Source organism: Oncorhynchus masou, chromosome 15 (genome assembly GCF_036934945.1).
Source record: "Oncorhynchus masou masou isolate Uvic2021 chromosome 15, UVic_Omas_1.1, whole genome shotgun sequence".
NCBI classification, from domain to species: domain Eukaryota; kingdom Metazoa; phylum Chordata; class Actinopteri; order Salmoniformes; family Salmonidae; genus Oncorhynchus; species Oncorhynchus masou.
In genome coordinates, this window is record NC_088226.1 from 34,518,091 (window position 1) to 34,541,694 (window position 23,604).

General features: G+C 42.5%; 1 protein-coding gene across 1 annotated transcript in view; it reads right to left on the minus strand.

The window, feature by feature from the left end:
• Positions 1–23,045, minus strand: part of LOC135556846 (dedicator of cytokinesis protein 7-like) — an 87,549-nt gene extending 64,504 nt beyond the window's left edge. The window contains 6 exon segments of the mRNA XM_064990277.1: positions 5,960–6,172; positions 6,306–6,435; positions 6,603–6,671; positions 14,913–15,088; positions 17,743–17,842; positions 22,964–23,045. Coding sequence (XP_064846349.1) covers positions 5,960–6,172; positions 6,306–6,435; positions 6,603–6,671; positions 14,913–15,088; positions 17,743–17,842; positions 22,964–23,001 — 726 coding nt within the window. The 5' untranslated portion in view covers positions 23,002–23,045.
• Positions 23,046–23,604: the final 559 nt, after the last annotated feature.

The following is a 23,604-nucleotide window of genomic DNA, read 5'->3' on the forward strand; positions in this document are numbered from 1 at the left end:
TCATCATAAACTTTGATGAAAGACACGTTTTACATAGAATTAATGATAAACTTGTTCTTAATGCAACCGCTGTGTCAGATTTCAAAAAAGACTCCCACAAGAAATGTTAGTTTTGTTCGATTACGTCCATATTTATGTCCAAATACCTCCGTTTTGTTCGTGCGTTTAGTTCACTATTCCAAAAGGCACAATGCCGAGCGCAAAATCCAGGTGAAAAGTCAAAATAATTCCAGTACAGTTTGTAGAAACATGTCAAACAATGTTTAAAATCAATCCTTAGAGTCTTTTTATAATAAATCTTCAATAATATTCTAACTGGACAATAGCGTATTCATTAGAGGAAAAATAAGGCACGGCATGCCCGCGCAGTAAACAACTGATTGGCCTCAGCCGTCCACTTGTTGAAACAGCTCTTATTCAACCACCTTCTGGGGTGGCAGGGTAGCCTAGTGGTTAGAGCGTTGGACTCATAACCGAAAGGTTGTGAGTTCAAACCCCCGAGCTGACATGGTACAAATCTGTCGTTCTGCCCCTGAACAGGCAGTTAACCCACTGTTCCCGTCATTGAAAATAAGAATTTGTTCTTAACTGACTTGCCTGGTTAAATAAAGGTAAAAAAAAAAAAAAAGCCTCAATCAACTTTCTAAAGACTGTTGACATCTGCTGGATTCCTTGGGAAGTGCAATCTAGATACATAGATACAGCATATTGGATAGGCAATCACTTAAATGAAACTACAAACCTCAGATTTACCACATCCTGGTTGGTTTTGTCTCTCTGCCATATGAGTTCTGTTATACTCACAGACATCATTCAAACAGTTTAAGTTTAAACTTCAGAGTGTTTTCTATCCAATACTACTAATAATATGCATATATTAGCATCTGTGAAAAAGTAGCAGGCAGTTTACTCTGGGCACCTTATTCATCCAAGTTACTCAATACTGCCCCCGTCACCAAGAAAGTTAAGAAGGAATATCGACTTCACTTCAAATGACCTAAGAAAAATGTGGTTTTCCATCAAAATAATTATTGTGAATTAATAAAATAATTTGAATACGTAGCAAGAAAAATGATAATTTGCTGTTAAATTATTTTCGGGCAATTGTGCTGTTATTATGTGCCAGATGTTAAGACTACAAACCGTTATTCATGGTCCATTAGATTGACTTGTCATTCAATAGAATTAGGCTACGCCTACTGACTAAAATCTGAGTTTATGATTGTAGTTAAACTTTGCCACGGTTTGGTTAGCAAGATGCAGGCTATAGCCCCTGATACAGTGGCTTGCTAAAGTATTCACCCCTTTTGGCATCTTTCCTATTTTGTTGTCTTACAACCTGCAATTAAAATGGATTGTGGGGGGGTTTGTATAATTTGATTTACATAACATGTCGACCACTTTGAAGATGCAAAAAAAAAGTTTTATTGTGAAAAAAAAAAAGAAAACTTGAGCGTGCATAACTATTCACCCACCCAAAGTCAATACTTTGTAGAGCCACATTTTGCAGCAATTACAGCTGCAAGTCTGTTGGGGTATGTCTCTATAAGCTTGGCACGTCAAGCCACTGGGATTTCGCCCATTCTTCAAGGCAAAACTGCTCCAGCTCCTTCAAAGTTGGATGAATTCCACAGGTGTACAGCAATCTTTAAGTCCTACGACAGATTCTCAATTGGATTGAGGTCTGGGTATTGACAAAGCCATTCCAAGACATTTAAAATGTTTCTCATTAAACCACTCAAGTGTTGCTTCAGAAATATGCTTAGGGTCATTGTCCTGCTGGAAGGTGAACCTCCATCCCAGTCTCAAATCTCTGGAAGACTGAAACAGGTTTCCCTCAAGAATTTCCCTGTATTTCACGCCATGCATCATTCCTTAAATTCTGACGAGTTTATCAGTCCCTGATGAAAGGTGATGAAAGGTGTTGGGTTTGTGCCAGACATAGCATTTTCCTGGCCAAAAAGCTCCATTTTAGTCTCATCTGACCAGAGTATCTTCTTCCATATGTTTGGGGATTCTCCCACATGCCTTTTGGCGAACACCAAACGTGTTTGCTTATTTTTTCTTTAACCTCTTACACTTATGGTGGCGCTATTTCATTTTTGGAAGAAAAACGTTCCCGTTTTAAACAAGATATTTTGTCACAAAAAGATGCTCGACTATGCATATAATTGCTACTGTTCGAAAGAAAACACTCTGACGTGTCCAGAAATACAAATATCTTCTCTGTGCGTGCCCTTTAACGTGAGCTTCAGGCAAAACCAAGATGACTTGGCATCCAGGAAATGACAAGGATTTTTGAGGCTCTGTCTTTCATGATCTCCTTATATGGCTGTGAACGCAAGAGGAATGAGTCTGCCCTTTCTGTCGTTTCCCCAAGGTGTCTGCAGCATTGTGACGTATTTGTAGGCAGATCGTTGGAAGATTGACCATAAGAGACCACATTTACCACGTGTCCGCCCGGTGTCCTGCGCCGAAATTGGTGCGCAAAAGTCACCTGCCAGTATTTTTCCATGGGGCACAGAGAGAGAAGCAAGCTTCCACGAACTGCATGTCAATGAAGAGATATGTGAAAAAACACCTTGAGGATTGATTCCAAACAACGTTTGCCATGTTCCGGTCGATATTATGTAGTTAATCCGGAAAAAGTTTCACGTTGTAGGTGACTGCATTTTCGGTTCGTTTCGGTAGCCAGGCGCAATGTAGAAAACGGAACGATTTCTCCTACACACAGACGCTTTCAGGAAACACTGCGCATTTGGTATGTGGCTGGGAGTCTCCTCATTGAAAACATCCGAAGCTCTTCAAAGGTAAATGATTTTATTTATTTGGTTATCTGGCTTTTGTGAAAATGTTGCGTGCTACATGCTACACAAAATGCTATGCTAGCTTTGCATACTCTTACACAAATTAGTCAATTTCTATGGTTCAAAAGCATATTTTGAAAATCTGAGATGACAGTGTTGTTAAGAAAAGGCTAAGCTTGAGAGCAAACGCATTATTTTAATTTTATTTGCGATTTTCAGAAATCGTTAACGTTGCGTTATGCTAATGAGCCTGAGGCTTAGTCACAATCCCGGATCCGGGATGGGGAGTTTCAAGAGTTAAGCAATGGCTTTTTTTGACCACTCTTCCGTAAAGCTCAGCTCTGTGGAGTGTACGGCTTAAAGTGGTCCTATGGACAGATACTCCAATCTCCGCTGTGGAGCTTTGCTGCGCCTTCAGGGTTATCTTTGGTCTCTGTTGCCTCTCTGATTAATTCCCTCCTTGCCTGGTCCGTGAGTTTTGGTGAGCGACCCTCTATTGGCAGGTTTGTTGTGATGGCATATTCTTTCATTTTTTTTAAATAATAGATTTAAATGGTGCTCCGTGGGATGTTCATAGTTTCAGATATTTTTTATTTTTTTACAACCCAACCCTGATCTGTACTTCTCCACAACTTTGTCCCTGACCTGTTTGGAGAGCTCCTTGGTCTTCATGGTGCTGCTTGCTTGGTGGTGTTGCAGACTCTGGGGCCTTTGAGAACAGGTGTGTATATATACTGAGATCATGTGACACTTAAAGTCCACCTGTGTGCAATCCAACTATGTGACTTCTGAAGGTAATTGGTTACACCAAATCTTATTTAGTGGCTTCACATGCACAGATCCACTTTTCCATTTAAAAACAATACATTTAAACAAGTATTTTTTTTCATTTCACTTCACCAATTTGGACTATTTTGTGAATGTCCATTACATGAAATCCAAATAAAAATCCATTTGAAATGACAGGTTCTAATGCAACAAAATAGGAAAAACGCCAATATGAATGAATACTTCTACAAGTAACTGTAGGCCTACACCTCATTTCAGATATCCTAGAGTAGCCTAGGCAAGATGTAAAATTAATGATTTAGCAGCTTGCTTAGTTCTAATTGACTAGACTAATTTAGTCAACATGAATAGCGAGGCAATTTCGAGGTAAGAAGTGCTTCCCTTGACCAACAGCCTGCTGGAATAGGCTACTGAGGATGGGGTCGTAATTTCAATCACTGAAGCATAAATATTAATAATATGGATATGAACTGAATAGGCCTATGCTTGTCAATGACAGCCAGTGTATTTATTTATGTTTTAATCTGTAGCCTAATCTGACTGTCACCGTCAATCTAATGCATTCTATTAAACAGCTGATCGGCAATTGTGATGTCATTTGTGATCATGGTCACAGTTCTAACTTCTAATTTCATTTACTAAACATGGCCATTAAATAATTGCATAATAACACAAGGCTACAACACACTGAAGTTATAAAAAAGACTATTTATTATATCCAGTGGCGTAAAGTACTAAAGTAAAAGTACTGAAGTAGTTGTTGGGGGGGGGGTATCTGTACTTTAATAATTATATTTTTTACTTTACTATTTTCTTTAGGAACGTAATGTACTTTTTACTCCATACATTTTCCCTGACACCCAAAAGTACACGATATATTTTGAATGCTTAGCAGGACAGGAAAATGGTCCAATTCATGCAATTATCAATAGAACATCCCTGGTCATCCCTACTGCCTCTGACCTGGTGGACTAAAATGACATGCTTCATTTGTAAAATATGTGTTGGAGATAAACCCTGGCTGTGCATAAATAAATAAAATGGTGCCATCAGATTTGCTTAATATAAGGGATTTGAAATTGTATATACTTTTACTTTTGATACTTAAGTATATTTAAAACCAAATAATTTTATTCAAGTAGTATTTTAATGGGTGACTTTCACTTTCTATTAAGGTGTTAACTTTTACTCAAGTATGACAATTGGGTAGCCTACTTTTTCCAACACTGAATAAATCAATTTGACAGCTCCAGGAAGGCTTCACAAGTGACACAAATTGATTTGCAATGACTCCAGTGATATTTATTTTATAAAACAGCAGATTACAGTAGCCTACATCAGCATAGAAATTAATAGTCTAATTATGGCCAACAGACAGATGGCTAATCTTCTGTCCATAACAGAAGAACGCGAGGTAGTTCTATAACTTCCATCTCAAATTCCCACTCGAATTAAGCAATAAGGCATGAGGGGGTGTGGTATATGGCCAATATACCATGGCTAAGGGCTGTTCTTACACACGACGCATCGCGGAGTGCCTGGACACAGCACTTAGCCGTAGTATATTGGCCATATACCACAAACCCCCGAGGTGCCTTATTGCTATTATAAATTGGTTACCAACATAATTAAAAGTAAAAATAGATGTTTTGTCATACCCTTGGTATACGTCTGATATACCATGGCTGTAAGCCAATCAGCATTCAGGGCTCGAACCACCCAGTTTATCATGCAGTTTAAACCACCTTCAAGCAAATTTATCTAATGCGCTCTACAGCTAAGTCTAATGGCCGTTCATTCTTGATGCGCATCCGTTCTAACGCATTAGTATGTTTTATGGGTAAAGGGTTGGCAATAGGTGTCTCCATAATGACAATCTGAATAGCCTGCCCACAACTGGCAAAAAGTTATCACGACGTGGACACCTGCTGCTCGGTCTCCTCTCACTCACGTGACTCGGCTGTCTGCTTGAAGCGCTCAGTGTCAACACACATACACCGCTCTGGCCCTTTACTTATACACCTCAGTCACTCAGCAACACGCTGCCTCACTGCCTGATAGTCAGCAGCAGGTCACAGTGAAATATATATTTTAAAGAAATTGCCAAGGAGGCCGCAGTGGAATTTAGAAGTGGCCCAAAAACCCGCAACCAATACATTTTCACCTGCCACATCATTTTTAAATTAGCCCAATTTTCGGGAAAACCGCAGAACATGGCAACCCTGATCATGGCTGACGATACGCATTAATGTGAAGAGACAGACATGCACAAGACCCTGGCAAAGCAAACGCTGGCCTGACACGTCAAAATGTACTTCCGTCTCTGTAGAAATGCAGCAGTGCGTGTGCGCCTTTGTCCTAACCTCTTCGAGGGCGGGGTGCAGGGCAAAGAGCTCGCGATGGCGGTTGGACTTGCGGGGCTCCTCATTGTGGCGGTCGATCTCCTCGTTGGGGGCTCGGTCCAGCAAATTGGGCAGGAGGGCGTCGGGGACAGAGTTCTTCAGGTCAAAGATACTGCAGGCCCAGCTGCCACGTGGAGTGTCGTCTATGGATATGGACCTACGCTTCAGGTCATCCTGGGGTAGGACAAACACACAGGTTAGAGAGGGCCTATATACACACACACACACTATAAAAATATTGAAAGTGTAAGATGACCGCCCCGTTGCTATGGGTTACCTAGTCGACTGCCCCATTGCTATGGGTTACCTGGTCGTCCTGATGAGCGCTAACATCTGGCATCTCATCAGCCTCAAACACCTGTTTGGGCAGGCCTTTCTGCCGCTCCTTCTGCTTGTCCAGGGTGTTAGGGTTAAACCCAGTACCAAGCTTATGGTATCTGTTGAAATTAGTAGACCAGAATGCGAGTGTTGAGGTGTAATAAATAACTAGCTGCCAGGTGTAATTGTAAAAATGTGTAAAATAAGGGTTAAAATGTGGGTGTTAAGATGTTTTATAAGTTTTCTAAAAAGGACACAATCCCTAAATAATAGAGGGGAGCTTTACCTTCTGTTGACAACGTTCCAGTCCTCAGTGTAGGACCTGACACAGTCTCTGACGTGGGCATCATTGTGCCTGGAAGGCAAAGCGACACCGCACGTTACAGTCAACGTCTCATCCTCAACACCAGATGTGTTCAGTGAGGTTTAACGTTCATATGTTGCAGATGGAAACGTAATTCATAGAGCTATATTACTGATTACCTATTTCTGGGGGCTTTCTAGTTCAAAAAGGGGCTTAGGTGGTGTGCGTGGCAGGTGGTGCAGTCGGCCCGTTTAGAGAACATTTTAGAGGCCTTGTCATGACAAAGTGTCCCCCTGTCAAAAAGTAATAGTGCTTACAAATGCCCTTAACTAGGTGTCTTCACCAGACAGACAGAAGAAAGTGATAAAGGATGAAAGTGAGAGGTGGGAAGAGAGTGGTAGACTCGAGTATTTCAACTCTTCTCTTCCAACTTGTTAGGCAATCATATGTACCTAAAGGGGAAGGATGGCCAGGGTAGCCTAGTGGTTAGAGTGTTGGACTAGTAACCAGAAGGTTGCGAGTTCAAACCCCTGAGCTGACAAGGTACAAATCTGTCGTTCTGCCCCTGAACAGGCAGTTAACCCACTGTTCCCAGGCCCAGAATTGACCCTGACTTGCCTGGTTAAATAAAAGGTAAAATAAAAAATAAAAATAAAACACAGGAGGGAGATTTTTTACTAAGGAACAGAAGGAGGCCGTGCTGACCGAGATGTATGCTGGCAATTTCGGAGTGAAATACATGATTGCCAGAATCAACCTACTGTACTTTTCTTCTGACGGGGAATTGTCCAGGTGGAGGAGAGCTGGGCAAGTGAAATAATTATCAATCACATTCTATTATATCTGAAATGATCATGATTTAAATGAATGTCACATAATGTCACTTTTTGCTTGAAGGTCAGTACCCTGTCTAGCCTGCCAGAAGCTTGAGAGGGTGAAGACTGTGGCGCTGGAGTTGAAGCCCATCATAGTTGTTTCACCATGGCGGTGATGATGATCGGTAAGTATCTCAACTCAAATTTTGCCCTGATAAGTTGTTTTGTAATGGTTACTTTATTTGACCACAGCAGAGTTCAATATTATAGAATGTACAAATATTAAAATCTGCATACTGTATGACACAGATATGGGTAAGAATAATGTAACCTCATCTGACCCTTCACGAAATCCAGGAATGGCAACAGCTGGTGTCTGAAAGCGACCGATCACTTTAAAAAAGTGTGTGGAGGCAATACCCATTAAGGTCAGTAAAGGACAAGTACATTCTTAACTCTACATTTTCTTCTGTAACCCATTAAAAAAGGTTGCTTGCAACCAAAAATAGATTTTCGTTTTGTATCATACCCCTTCAAGGACGAGACTGGCGAGGCCAACTCCAAGGCAATGATGGACATCTTCAACATATTTCAATATCTTACATTGTCAATAGATATCACTTTCCTACCCCCTGCTCCAGGTTTTCTGAATGGACCAACCAGACCCTCAAGACTGCCATGGGCAGGTCCCTTGATTGGTACCAGGAAGGGTGGGATAAAGACCTGAAGGTAATTCTCTTTGCACACAACAACTGCATCCAGGTCTCCACCGAGTACGGACGGGTGCCGCAGCTGTTGACTGAGGTAAACAATGCGATTGTGTATACAATTATTGCATATACTGTAGTCTTTCAAATTTGTGATTTGTTTGTTGTTTGTCTATTGCCATTTTTGTATAACGTACTTTCAGATCACTGAAACACCACATGATGTGGTGGAAGTTGTCAAACCAGATCAGAACACCATCAAAGACCACCTTCAGGCACGGACTGAGAAGGATGTGAAGGTTTTTGACCAGGTAAAAATTAATTGATTGACAGTTAAAAAAGCAATAAATGGTCATCTTCTTCAATTTACCTCTCCAAATGACTTTAGGACCATCAACCCCCCCCCCCAGCCAGAGGGGAACCACATTGAGGTAGGCTAGTTCTGAAAAGTACATTGCACCCATTTATAACACTGCACTAATCCATCAAATTTTCTCACAGTAAAGTGTAACTTGTGTGTTTGCTTGTTTACGTCTCTGTCTCCTACCCTGTTCCCTTTAACTCTGCTCCAGTTCTCCAGGACCAGGACCTAGGGGTTCTGCCCAACCCCCTGACGGATCCCTCTGATGTACTCCATTTCCAACCACCCTCCAACATTTCATTACATACATTTACAGCTAATGTTATTGACATTTACAGCTACTGTTATTGGCATTACCTGCTAAGAAAGTTCTTGCCCTGTCATACTGGGCACATAATATGTGAGATACACAGATGAACTAAAAACACTAGCACTGCAAACACTCAGTACAAGTCCCCCTTTCGAGACTGGATGACTGTTGAGAAAAAGTGACAGGCAGAACCTCCCACCCACACAGCAACCCCCTTAAAATTCCACAAACCAGAATTCAGTATTTTAGTATGATTGCCATGTGACTGTCCCCACCAAAACAATCTGTGAAAATAATGCCAACTGTACCAAAAACTTTCAAAGTTTATGTATTAAAATCTTAAATATTGCCAGGTTGGTTTCACAAGGTGTTCATAGTAAGACTCAAGGTATCCTTTGAGTGAGAAGCGATAGAGATATATAGAGATATATGGAGATAGAAAGATATAGATCTATATCTATCTATGTTCAACCACAAGGTTATACTAATGAGCTATGCAAGATAGAAAGAAAATGAATCAGAGTAGAGGACTACAGAAATTATATTATTTCAGTGTAGATAAGGGAAGGACAGGTTAAAATATTAACATGACAGCCAGACAAGCGAGGAGAGGTACGGACGCTAAACAAAACTTGTTTAAATAACAAAATTGTCGTGGAAATCAGCCTTGTTCGCATAGCGATGATGAAAATAACATCATTCAGGCTGTAGTAAACTCAAATTCTAATCATTAGGCCATCACACAGTTGATATAGCAACAAACTCTAATAGTTTATCAAATCCCATTGTGACGCAGAGGGGGACACTTTTTGGTATGACATCCCCCATCTTGGTGGTGTAGAGATATCTTTGCATTTTAAGCCAATTTCCTACAATTCTACAAAATGTCTCCATGGAGAGGAGACATTTTTGCAGTTGTAAAGCAAATTTCCTGCAATTCTATGCATTTTGCCATGTCTAATGCTGTGTTGTTTTGCTCAAACATCATAACAAAACTGCTACTTCTAAATGAATAGTTTTTATTTAAATTCTCCTTTTATTTGGGGCGGCAGGGTAGCCTAGTGGTTAGAGTTAGACTAGTAACCAAAAGTTTGCAAGTTCAAATCCTTGAGCTGACAAGGTACAAATCTGTCATTCCGCCACTGAACGGGCAGTTACTAGGCCGTCATTGAAAATAAGAATTTGTTCTTGACTGACTTGCCTAGTAAAATAAACTAAATACAATTTTGTGTCATTGTTAATTCTCAGAGATCATATTATTTTTTAAACTAAATAAAGGTCCATGATCTTTTCTACATACTTTATCTGGTTTCAGCCGGTTCCGGTTCCGGGTTGGAGCGAGCGGTCGCATCTACACTTCGGTCCGCAGGTAGTATAACTTTTCATTACATTTCATTATAGTACAACGGTTTGATTTGTCTAATCTTAGCAATTTCTTCTTAGCTAGCTACATAGCCGTCTTTGTATCTAAGATAATTGCATAATTATCTTATTTCGTCGTCCTAACGTAGTCTACACTGCTATCTGCCCAGCAGCTAGCTAAGCAGCTAGCTAACATCCACTGTCCACCAGCACTGTAGAAACTATTACACTCAACTGAACGACTCGATTAGCGTAGTGTCAGCTAGCTACATAGTTGTCTTCGCTGTCTTCGTATCCAAGATAATTGTGTAGTTTAGAGTGTGTAGACTTAGAGTGATTATCTTAATTTACCGAGGTTAGCTAGCCAGCTATTTTTCGTCCTTAACGTAGGAGATGCTGCTAGCTAGCTAGCCAACAGCTAGCCAACCTCTACCGAATTGAACTTCAACTACCCGGTCAACATTCCGCGTCGCTCCACTGGTAGTATCACATTTTCATTTCACTTCATTACAGTACAACGGTTTGATTTGTTTGATCGTAGCTAGCCAGCTACATAGCCGTCTTTGTATCTAAGACAATTGTGTAGTCTAGAGCGATTTTCTAGGTTAGCTGGCCAGCTATTGTCGTTCTTTTAACGTAGCTAGCCAGCTAGCCCCGAATAGCAGCACTGTAGAAACTATTACAGTACAACGGTTTGATTTGTTTGATCGTAGCTAGCTAGCTACATAGCCGTCTTTGTATCTAAGACAATTGTGTAGCCTAGAGCGATTTTCTAGGTTAGCTAGCCAGCTATTGTCGTTCTTTTAAGGTAACGTAACGCAATCAACCTGCTAGCTAGCCAGCTAGCCCCCGAATAGCAGCACTGTAGAAACTATTACACTCGACGGAACGACTTGATTAGTGTAGTGTCAACATCGCAGCCACTACCAGCTAGCCTACAAAGTCAACAACGCAGCCACTGCCAGCTAGCCTACTCCAGCAGTACTGTAGCATTTCAATCATTTTAGTCAATAAGATTCTTGCTACGTAAGCTTAACTTTCTGAACATTCGAGACGTGTAGTCCACTTGTCATTCCAATCTCCTTTGCATTAGCGTAGCCTCTTCTGTAGCCTGTCAACTATGTGTCTATCTATCCCTGTTCTCTCCTCTCTGCACAGACCATACAAACGCTCCACACCGCGTGGCCGCGGCCACCCTAATCTGGTGGTCCCAGCGCGCACGACCCACGTGGAGTTCCAGGTCTCCGGTAGCCTCTGGAACTGCCGATCTGCGGCCAACAAGGCAGAGTTCATCTCAGCCTATGCCTCCCTCCAGTCCCTCGACTTCTTGGCACTGACGGAAACATGGATCACCACAGATAACACTGCTACTCCTACTGCTCTCTCTTCGTCCGCCCACGTGTTCTCGCACACCCCGAGAGCTTCTGGTCAGCGGGGTGGTGGCACCGGGATCCTCATCTCTCCCAAGTGGTCATTCTCTCTCTCCCCCTTACCCATCTGTCTATCGCCTCCTTTGAATTCCATGCTGTCACAGTTACCAGCCCTTTCAAGCTTAACATCCTTATCATTTATCGCCCTCCAGGTTCCCTCGGAGAGTTCATCAATGAGCTTGATGCCTTGATAAGCTCCTTTCCTGAGGACGGCTCACCTCTCACAGTCCTGGGCGACTTTAACCTCCCCACGTCTACCTTTGACTCATTCCTCTCTGCCTCCTTCTTTCCACTCCTCTCCTCTTTTGACCTCACCCTCTCACCTTCCCCCCCCTACTCACAAGGCAGGCAATACGCTCGACCTCATCTTTACTAGATGCTGTTCTTCCACTAACCTCATTGCAACTCCCCTCCAAGTCTCCGACCACTACCTTGTATCCTTTTCCCTCTCGCTCTCATCCAACACTTCCCACACTGCCCCTACTCGGATGGTATCGCGCCGTCCCAACCTTCGCTCTCTCTCCCCCGCTACTCTCTCCTCTTCCATCCTATCATCTCTTCCCTCTGCTCATACCTTCTCCAACCTATCTCCTGATTCTGCCTCCTCAACCCTCCTCTCTTCCCTTTCTGCATCCTTTGACTCTATGTCCCCTATCCTCCAGGCCGGCTCGGTCCTCCCCTCCCGCTCCGTGGCTCGATGACTCATTGCGAGCTCACAGAACAGAGCTCCGGGCAGCCGAGCGGAAATGGAGGAAAACTCGCCTCCCTGCGGACCTGGCATCCTTTCACTCCCTCCTCTCTACATTTTCCTCCTCTGTCTCTGCTGCTAAAGCCACTTTCTACCACTCTAAATTCCAAGCATCTGCCTCTAACCCTAGGAAGCTCTTTGCCACCTTCTCCTCCCTCCTGAATCCTCCTCCCCCTCCCCCCTCCTCCCTCTCTGCAGATGACTTCGTCAACCATTTTGAAAAGAAGGTCGACGACATCCGATCCTCGTTTGCTAAGTCAAACGACACCGCTGGTTCTGCTCACACTGCCCTACCCTGTGCTCTGACCTCTTTCTCCCCTCTCTCTCCAGATGAAATCTCGCTTCTTGTGACGGCCGGCCGCCCAACAACCTGCCCGCTTGACCCTATCCCTCCTCTCTTCTCCAGACCATTTCCGGAGACCTTCTCCCTTACCTCACCTCGCTCATCAACTCATCCCTGACCGCTGGCTACGTCCCTTCCGTCTTCAAGAGAGCGAGAGTTGCACCCCTTCTGAAAAAAACCTACACTCGATCCCTCCGATGTCAACAACTACAGACCAGTATCCCTTCTTTCTTTTCTCTCCAAAACTCTTGAACGTGCCGTCCTTGGCCAGCTCTCCCGCTATCTCTCTCAGAATGACCTTCTTGATCCAAATCAGTTAGGTTTCAAGACTAGTCATTCAACTGAGACTGCTCTTCTCTGTATCACGGAGGCGCTCCGCACTGCTAAAGCTAACTCTCTCTCCTCTGCTCTCATCCTTCTAGACCTATCGGCTGCCTTCGATACTGTGAACCATCAGATCCTCCTCTCCACCCTCTCCGAGATGGGCATCTCCGGCGCGGCCCACGCTTGGATTGCGTCCTACCTGACAGGTCACTCCTACCAGGTGGCGTGGCGAGAATCTGTCTCCTCGCCACGCGCTCTCACCACTGGTGTCCCCCAGGGCCCTGTTCTAGGCCCTCTCCTATTCTCGCTATACACCAAGTCACTTGGCTCTGTCATAACCTCACATGGTCTCTCCTATCATTGCTATGCAGACGACACACAATTAATCTTCTCCTTTCCCCCTTCTGATGACCAGGTGGCGAATCGCATCTCTGCATGTCTGGCAGACATATCAGTGTGGATGACGGATCACCACCTCAAGCTGAACCTCGGCAAGACGGAGCTGCTCTTCCTCCCGGGGAAGGACTGCCTGTTCCATGATCTCGCCATCACGGTTGACAACTCCATTGTGTCCTCCTCCCAGAGCGCTAAGAACCTTGGCGTGATCCTGGACAACACCCTGTCGTTCTCAACCAACATCATGGCGGTGGCCCGTTCCTGTAGGTTCATGCTCTACAACATCCGCAGAGTACGACCCTGCCTCACACAGGAAGCGGCGCAGGTCCTAATCCAGGCACTTGTCATCTCCCGTCTGGATTACTGCAACTCGCTGTTGGCTGGGCTCCCTGCCTGTGCCATTAAACCCCTACAACTCATCCAGAATGCCGCAGCCCGTCTGGTGTTCAACCTTCCCAAGTTCTCTCACGTCACCCCGCTCCTCCGCTCTCTCCACTGGCTTCCAGTTGAAGCTCGCAGCCGCTACAAGACCATGGTGCTTGCCTACGGAGCTGTGAGGGGAACGGCACCGCAGTACTTCCAGGCTCTGATCAGGCCCTACACCCAAACAAGGGCACTGCGTTCATCCACCTCTGGCCTGCTCGCCTCCCTACCACTGAGGAAGTACAGTTCCCGCTCAGCCCAGTCAAAACTGTTCGCTGCTCTGGCCCCCCAATGGTGGAACAAACTCCCTCACGACGCCAGGACAGCGGAGTCAATCACCACCTTCCGGAGACACCTGAAACCCCACCTCTTCAAGGAATACCTAGGATAGGATAAAGTAATCCTTCTCACCCCCCCCCCCTTAAATGATTTAGATGCACTATTGTAAAGTGGCTGTTCCACTGATGTCATAAGGTGAATTCACCAATTTGTAAGTCGCTCTGGATAAGAGCGTCTGCTAAATGACTTAAATGTAAATGTAAATGTTCAGTACACAGTGAACGTGTTTTTCCATCCCGAAAATGTATAATAATTGGCGACCACAAAAAAACACTTGGGCGGCCAGCCCAAAGATTTCAATGGCAGAAAAATTCCAGCTATTTTACCTGACAAATAGTAATTTCTGTTCGTTTCTGTCTGTTCTAGACAATATATTTATATCTAAACATTGCACACGCCTCCTAACCAGACATCAAAACCAGAACAGTGATTTGCTTTATTCATTTGGTAAATCAATTGGTGTAATTGTGTTAAAAATGAGGAGATGCAACCTGTTTGCTGCAACTGAGTTAGACCTGATGTAGGCCTGGAGGAATCTGATAATGTCTCAACTGTTACAGACTCAGCTCGTACTATATGGGGCTTTTTTTGGGGGGGGGGGGGGGGGGTCTACGGTAAAGCCCTTCTTGATAACTGTTGATATTTTTACAAGGCTTTAAATTAATTGTATTGATTGAGTTCCTCAGGACCAACGCTAACCCAGCCAGTCAGTATTGTCCCAGTCAAGCACCTACCCTTCCTCAGGCACGGCCTGTCCCACTGTGCGACACTCTCTGGGGGTGCAGACCACCTCTATGTCGTCCGGGGGAAACTCGATCAGGTCCCTCAGGGGGCCCAACTCGATGATGGGTGAGTGAGTGCTGAGGTACTCCTCAAAATCCACTGGCTCCACTGCCTCTGTGAGAGGCACCTGGCAACAGAGAGGAGAGGCTTTGGTAGAGTGAATACAAAAATCTGAGAATATATCTGAAAAAGGCCTACCTTAGCCGCAGAAAATCATCCCCAAAAAGTCCAGCTGTATTACTAGCAAAGAAATACCAAGGCTTAGCTGTCAGCAAACGCCGTGGCTTGATAAATGTTGAGACAAGTTCTATCCTGAGAACGTTTCAAAACCAATTATCAGGCAACTGCATTTTCTATATTGGCAGACAGGCTCCTCAGAGGAGGACCATTCTCCTCAGTGAATTTCATTTAAAAAAATAGCGTCACACAAAAAAAAAATCTAGAATTTTTTGATAAAACTATACTAAATATATTCACATATCACCAAATGATTAAAAACACACTATTTTGCAATGGAGGTTTACAGTAGCCGTCGTTCTGCCCCTGAACAGGCAGTTAACCCACTGTTCCTAGGCCTAGAATTTGTTCTTAACTGACTTGCCTAGTAAAATAAAGGTAAAATAAAAATAAATAGCCTCAACAGCACTCTGTGGGGTTGCGCCATGGTATAAACAGAACTACCCCTCCTCCTCTGGGAACATTGACCTCCATACAAAACCTTGGAGGCTCATGGTTCTCACCCACTTCCATAGATGTCCTCCAACCTATCAGAGCTCTTGCCACATGAATTGAGTCCATTGTGTCCACTCAATCAAAGGACCAGAGAATTAATCTAGTAATGAAAGCATAAGCTACAGCTTATGCACTGTAGTGTATAAAATGTGGTGAGTAGTTGACAAAGACAATAGTTGAACAGTTCAAGAAATGTTTTCAAAAATGAAGGAGAAGCGAGAGAGCTAGCTATATTTCGTAGTATTTGTTTTTTTTACAACTTTCAATTTTTACTTAACTAGCTTAGCTAGTATAGTCCACTCAAACACCCAGCTCACACAGAGAGAGATGCTATGTTAGCTAGCTGGCTATGCCTATCCAACACTCACTCTTCCAAGTCAAGGTAAGCTTTTTATTTTATAAAATGTATTGCACCTGTTCAAAAATTGCTTTTTTTCCCCGATTACAACCTCTCATTCTGTTGTTTTTTTTAAATGAAATGTTCTAAATATAGCTATTTTTAAAACAAGCCACAGAAAGTCTGTTGCAATTTCAGTTTAATCCACAACAAGACAGAACAAATATTACAACAAATAATGGTTCAACTCAAATATACTAGTTGATAAAAACTAATTTGGAAAACAAAATGTAAAACTGTATAACCTTAAATTATATCAGAAAAAGGATTGGTGGAGTTGTCACACATGCAGTTAACAAAAATATATGGACATTTCTGCTCTATCCAAAATTTACAACCAAGTAATTATAGCACGATCGTAAAATAAAAAAATAAAAAAAGGAGTGGAAGGGGGAGAAAGTAAGAACCTTGTCCTTCAGCCGGATGTGGAGGTCCTGGGCTGGTGTGGTTACATGTGGTCTGCGGTTTTGAGGTCGGTTGGACGTATTGCCAAATTCTCTAAAGTGACATTGGCGGTCACTATGGTTGAGAAATAAACATTAAATGATCTGGCAACAGCTCTGGTGGACATTCCTGCAGTCAGTGTGCCAATTGCATGCAACCCTCAAAGCTTGGAGACATCTGTGGCATTGTGTTGTGAGACGAAACTGCACATTTTAAAAGTGGCCTGTAAATTGTCCCCAGCATGAGGTGCACCTGTGTAATCAGATTTTTCTTTTTCTTTTTTTTTAGTTAATCATGTTTTTTTTACCTCAGCAGATGTCACCCATGATCATGCTGCTTAATCAGCTTATTGATATGCCACATCTGTCAGGTGGATGGATTTTATTGGAAAAGGCAAAAATGCTCACTAACAGGAATGTTAAAATTTGAGAGAAATTAGCTTTGTGTGTACGGACTAAAATTGATGGGAAGATGGATGGAGCCAAATACAGGACCATTCTGGAAGAAAACCTGATGGAGTCTGCAAAAGACCTGAGACTAGGACGGAGATTTGTCTTCCAACAAGACAATGATCCAAAACATAAAGCAAAATCTACAATGGAATGGTTCAAAAATAAACATATCCAGGTGTTAGAATGGCCAAGTCAAAGTCCAGACATGAATCCAATCGAGAATCTGTTGAAAGAACTGAAAACTGCTGTTCACAAATGCTCTCCATCCAACCTCACTGAGCTCGAGCTGTTTTGCAAGGAGGAATGGGAAAAAAATTCAGTCTCTCGATGTGCAAAACTGATAGAGACATACCCCAAGCGACTTACAGCTGTAATCGCAGCAAAAGGTGGCGCTACAAAGATTTAACTTAAGGGGGCTGAATAATTTTGCACGCCCAATTTTTCAGTTTTTGATTTGTTAAAAAAGTTTGAAATATCCAATAAATGTCGTTCCACTTCATGATTGTGTCCCACTTGTTGTTGATTCTTCACAAAAAATACAGTTTTATATCTTTATGTTTGAAGCCTGAAATGTGGCAAAAGGTAGCAAAGTTCAAGGGGGCCGAATACTTTCGCAAGGCACTGTATGTATGCATGTATGTATGCATGTATGTATGCATGTATGTATAGGTCAAAGGTTTGGACACGCCTTCCCCCTCCCACCATTTACCTCTCCCTCTGCAAAAACACCAAGATGCATTGTGGTTAGAAGCTTACGGTGTTGCTTGCAGCGGCACCCACGTTCAGGTTCTTGAGGAGCTGTGGGGAGCCCCCATACTGACCAGCAATCTGCTTTCTCACCTCAGCTGCTACAGTCCTGTAGGGAGGTGAGGAGAGAGAAGCTTAGCAGTGAATATCAAACCATTAAACAACTTCTTAGGGCTACGCCCCTTTTTCGCCATTTCCGCCTGAATGACGTGCCCAAAGTAAACTGCCTGTAGCTCAGGCCCTGAAGCCAGGATATGCATAGAATTGGTACCATTGGAAAGAAAACAATTATACGTTTGTAGAAATGTTTAAATAATGTAGGAGAATAAAAACACAATAGATATGGTAGGAGAAAATCCAAAGAAAAACCAACCATAATTATTTTTTTTGATTCCTTTCTCTGCATGTTGAAAGAATGGATTACTCAAATCGATGGCGCCAACTAAACTGACGTTTTGGGATAAAAAGAAGGATTTTATTTAACAAAACAACACTACATGTTATAGCTGGGACCCTTTGGATGACAAATCAGAGGAAGATTTACAAAAAAGTAAGTGAATATTTAATCTTTATATGTGAATGTGTGAAACCTGTGCCGGTGGAAAAATATTTTGATGTGGAGCGCCGTCCTTAAACAAATGCATGGAATGTTTTCGCTGTAATAGCTACTGTAAATCGGACAGTGCAGTTATATTTACAAGAATTTAAGCTTTCAGCCGATATAAGACACATATGTACTTAAATGTTTAAAATCCATAATAACAATTAGAATTTATTTGAATTACGCTTCCTCCAGTTTCACCGGAGGTTTTCCCACTATCGGGACACCGATCCTTAAGATTAAGTCAACAGGTAAAACACAGAGAGACAGATCATAGTTATAGGCTAAATTCTTTGCTCCAACAAATGGCAACCCTTCAGTCCAAACAGAGGCTAGCCACTTGACAGTTTAATCTATTCAATCTAGGCTTTGCTTATGGAAAACAGTCAGATGTTGCCTCCAGGCTGCTTACAGTCAAAGATGTCTCTCACACACACACACACACGGGTTGGAAAAGTGGAAAAGGGCAGTGTAGGCGTAATAAGTTAACAGATAAGGCCAGTTCATTTACTGCAGTAGTCTGGTCACTCTGAAGGACAGGTACAGTACAGTCAAGGGCAGCCGTTCTGTTGTGGGCCAAACATTACTATTATATATTATGGTCCTTGCTAGAAGGGCTCCCGAGTGGCGCAGCGGTCTAAGGCACTGCATCTCAGTGCTAACAGCGTCACAAGACAGCCTGGGAACAAACCAGGGTCTCACAACCGGCCATGATTGGGAATTCCATAGGGTGGCGCACAATTGGCCCAGTGTTTCCAACTGGCTTGCCTAGTTAAATAAAAAATAATGAAAATGCTGTGGCCATGAGGGCTCTCTCCCTGGCCCTGGTGGTGACTTTACTGTCCTTACAGTTCCCTCTGACACCATTATGGTCCCTGCTGTGACCTGGTCCCTGGCCAGACTGGGCTTGGTCCAGAGTAAGCAGAACGTCTAGAGCTGCCGACTCGTTGAAGTAGAAATATTCATTCAAATCGAAGTTAGTGTTCGCTGTTCTGATGTCCAGAAGACGTTTTTGGTCATAGGAAATATTATGTACCAAAGAAAATTAAGATCAGCGTGAAATCGCCGCTATCCACTGCAGCGCCATCTCGGAGCATGCACTGATCAGCTGGCAAGTGTCTTCACTGACATTTTCAACCTCTACCTAACTGTCTGTAATACCTATAGTGCCTTCAGAAAGTATTCATACCCATTGACTGATTCCTAATTTGGTTGTGTTTCACCCTATATTCAAAATAGATTAAATATTTTTTTAATTCTCACCCATCTACACACAACAGATCATAATGACAAAGTGTTTCATATTTCTGCAAACTTATTGAAAATAAAATACAGAAATCTAATTTACAGAATTCTTCGCACCCGAGTCAATAACAGTGCTAACTGATTAACAGAAATGTCAGTTATTTTTTGTTTTTTAAACAACTTATTGACCTGTCCGGTTCAGTTATTTGAATTCCATTTTGTTCGTGTTTTTTCAGTGAATTCAATGCGCACATTGCACAGTTTCTCTAGAGATAAATCAGATTCAGCCTGAACTGTGTGACACAGAAGGGAGTTGTAGTTTCCAACAGGCCAATAATCTACAGTTCAGCACATAAAATATGGTAATTTTACTGCAATGACCATAATCCATTACGCACGAAGAGTGCATTCAGAAAGTAAAGACTTTTTCCACATTTTGTTACATTACAGCCTTATTCTGAAATTGATTAAATTGCTGCTGCCCCCCCAGTTCTACCCACACATTTTCTATAGGATGAGGTGAGGGCTTTGTGATGGCCACTCCAATACCTTGACTTTGTTGTCCTTAAGCCACTTTGCCACAAATTTGGAAGTATGCTTGTGGTCATTGTCCATTTGGAAGACCCATTTGCGACCAAGCTTTAACTTCCTGACTGATGTCTTGAGATGTTGCTTCAATATATCCACATCATTTTCCTCCTTCATGATGCCATCTATTTTGTGAATTGCACCAGTCCCTCCTGCAGCAAAGCACCCCCACAACATGATGCTGCCCCAACCCCGTGCGTCACGGTTGAGATGGTGTTCTTCAGCTTGCAAGCCTCCCCCTTTTTCCTCCAAACATCATGATGATCATTATGGCCAAACAGTTCTATTTTTGTTTCATCAGACCAGAGGACATTTCTCCAAAAAGCACGATCTTTGTCCCCATCTGCAGTTGCAAACCGTAGTCTGGCTTTTTTATGTCGGTTTTGGAGCAGTAGCTTCTTCCTTGCTGAGCGGCCTTTCAGGTTATGTCGATATAGGACTCGTTTTACTGTGGATATAGATACTGATTTCAAGGTAGGCCTTGAAATTCATTCACAGCTACACCTACAATTGACTCAAATTATGTCAATTAGCCTATCAGAAGCTTCTAAAGTCATGACATTTCTGGAATCTTCCAAGCTATTTAATGGCAGTCAACTTAGTGTATGTAAACCTCTGACCCACTGGAATTGTGATACAGTGAAATAATCTGTCTGTAAACAATTGTTGGAAAAATTACTTGCGTCATGCACAAAGTAGATGTCCTAACCAACTTGCCAAAACTATAGCTTGTTAAATGAGAAATTTGTGGAGTGGTTGAAAAACAAGTTAATGACTCCAACCTAAGTGTATGTAAACTTCCGACTTCAACTGTAGATTCCCTTACTTATGCGTGGTTCGGACGGACCAGTCATCAGCACCATCTGCAGTGCCTCTACTCAAATGACTCTCACCTAACATACACGCACACGCCATACGTTGCTGCTACTATATTTTTTTCCTGCTGCTCAGGCACTTTACTCCTGATTGTATCCATACAACTACCTCGTCTATCACGATCGTTATTGATATTGTTCATGTACATACTGTATATTTTATTGATATTGACACCATCTATTTCTGATATTGCTATTATGCAAGTAACCTTTGGCTGTACCGTTTACACCTTCTGTAGAGACCCATCCACTTAGCAAAATATTGATATATAAAAATTAATATTGACATTTGTGGTCGTAACATGATTGTGACATACCACACAGACTCACTAAACACAAATTCTTTGTTTTTAAATTATGTCTGAGTTTTGGAGTGTGCCCCTGGCTATCTGTCAATAAAAAAATACAAATAGGGCCGCCTGGTTTAAGGAATTTGAAATTATTTATACATACTTAAGTATTTTTAAAACCAGATACTTTTAGACTTTTACTCAAGTGGTATTTTACTGGGTGACTTAGTTTTACTTCAGTAATTTTCTAATAAGGTATCTTTACATCTGGACACTTTCTGTTTAGCTGGAATTTTTCCTTATTGTAGGCTACTACCACTTTTATTCTTACTTTTTACTACTCTACTCACTTTTTAGCACATTAACTCACATGTGAATCCTTAAAGACATGGGTGGGGCTGGCTTAAGATGGTGTGAAATATGCTGAATGGGTGGAGACAAAGGAAGTTGTCTCAAAGTCTCAAGTTGGTACCAAAACATTCTAAGGTCCTTTTCTTTAAAAGTGAGTTCACCAGGTTCATCAACTTTCAATGCAGAATTACTTTCCCATTGTTCCTCAAAAATGTAGTGTATTATATACCATTTTGCAGCTCTGAGTCTACTTTTCACCAATGTAAAAAAAAAATCTACTTCAATTTTTGCTACATAAGACCGAATCCAGGTAGTGAGTCACATATGAGCAATTTCTTCACAACAATGCAATGCATTGTTTTACATCCAGCTTTAATTCCACTGGCATGAACAGCAAGCAACTGAAATTGACACAGGGCTTCTGGTTTTGTTCGTTTCAAGACGCATTAGACCTGAATGCATTACCTTTAACTGTGGTTGACATAACTTTGAATGTTAGGGCTTTTGCTGGTAAACTACCACTGTCCATGACGATGTTAGTTAATGTCACTGTAAAGGCGTTTAAACTCAACTCCACGATTTAGGATGGAGTTGGGCACGATTTAGGATGGAGATGGGCGGCGACTCAGTTTGGGTAAACTGGAACTACATCACATAAAAACAATTATTTATCATAAACTAGTGATTATCACCCAAAGAATAACTCGCAATTACACAAGTCATTGTTCTGTGTAATTGCGGGCTATTCTTTGGGTACTGAAATCAGCACCTACAGTAAAGAGCTCCACTTCGGAGCTCGATTTTGCCCACATTAGTCGCAGCGCTCAACTGGCATCATAGCTACTGTGTTGCTTTCTCTCGTCGATGTGTCAGTGCTACCCAGCCGTAGCCAACAAGTTACCGCAACTGTCTACTACGGATTTACTAGTCAGTCCAACTAATGCTTACCTAAATCCCTGTAAAGACCGATAGTGGTTGGGTTTGATAGTATGATAGATGTCAAACGTAGCTAAACTTCAACCCCGTATGCATACAACGGCACAATACACAAAAATAACATTGCGAGAAACAGACAACGCTGTACTATACGGGGTCTATGACTGGTACTGGGGCATCTTTGATATGCCTAACGATAACTAGCTAACTGGCAGGGCCTTATTTGGGGATGGCTTTGCCTTGAAACGGAGGGCAGAAGACGAGTTTTTTAAATATTTAAAACGGCGTAGCTTGAACGAGGGACTCAGTTCTGTCAGTGTCAAAATTGGAAGTAACGCCCTTACCTGCTGATATTTTGGGCGAATGCGCGGCGCTCAGCCATGACTGTAGACTCTGATGTGCTTGGGTTCCCAGACTTTCCGCTGCTTTCTCCCAAGGAAAACAATGAGTCTGGAGTAGCTACCGTAAAGATCATAAAGCAGGCGCACACGAACACACCCTGCCACAAGTCAAATGTTTTTGTATGACACCAAACACTTAATTCGCCTAACACAAGTTTCAAAATGCAATTTGGCACGTATTTGCTGTTGAAAGAAATTCCGTTTATTTCAGTCCATTTTCAAATAGTTATTTCAAATCTCACTCCAACACCAAGCCTCCAACTGCACTTAAATACAAGTAAAACTAAATTGGATGCAGTCTATCACAGTGCCATCCATTTTGTCACCAAAGCCCCATATGCTACCCACCACTGCGACCTGTATGCTCTCGTTGGCTGGCCCTCGCTTCATACTCATCACCAAACCCACTGGTTCCAGGTCATCTACAAGTCTCTGCAAGGTAAAGCCCCGCCTTATCTCAGCTCACCATGGCAGCACCAACCCGCAGCACACGCTCCAGCAGGTATATCTCACTGGTCACCCCCAAAGCCAATTCGTCCTTTGGCCGCCTTTCCTTCCAGTTCTCTGTTGCCAATGACTGGAAC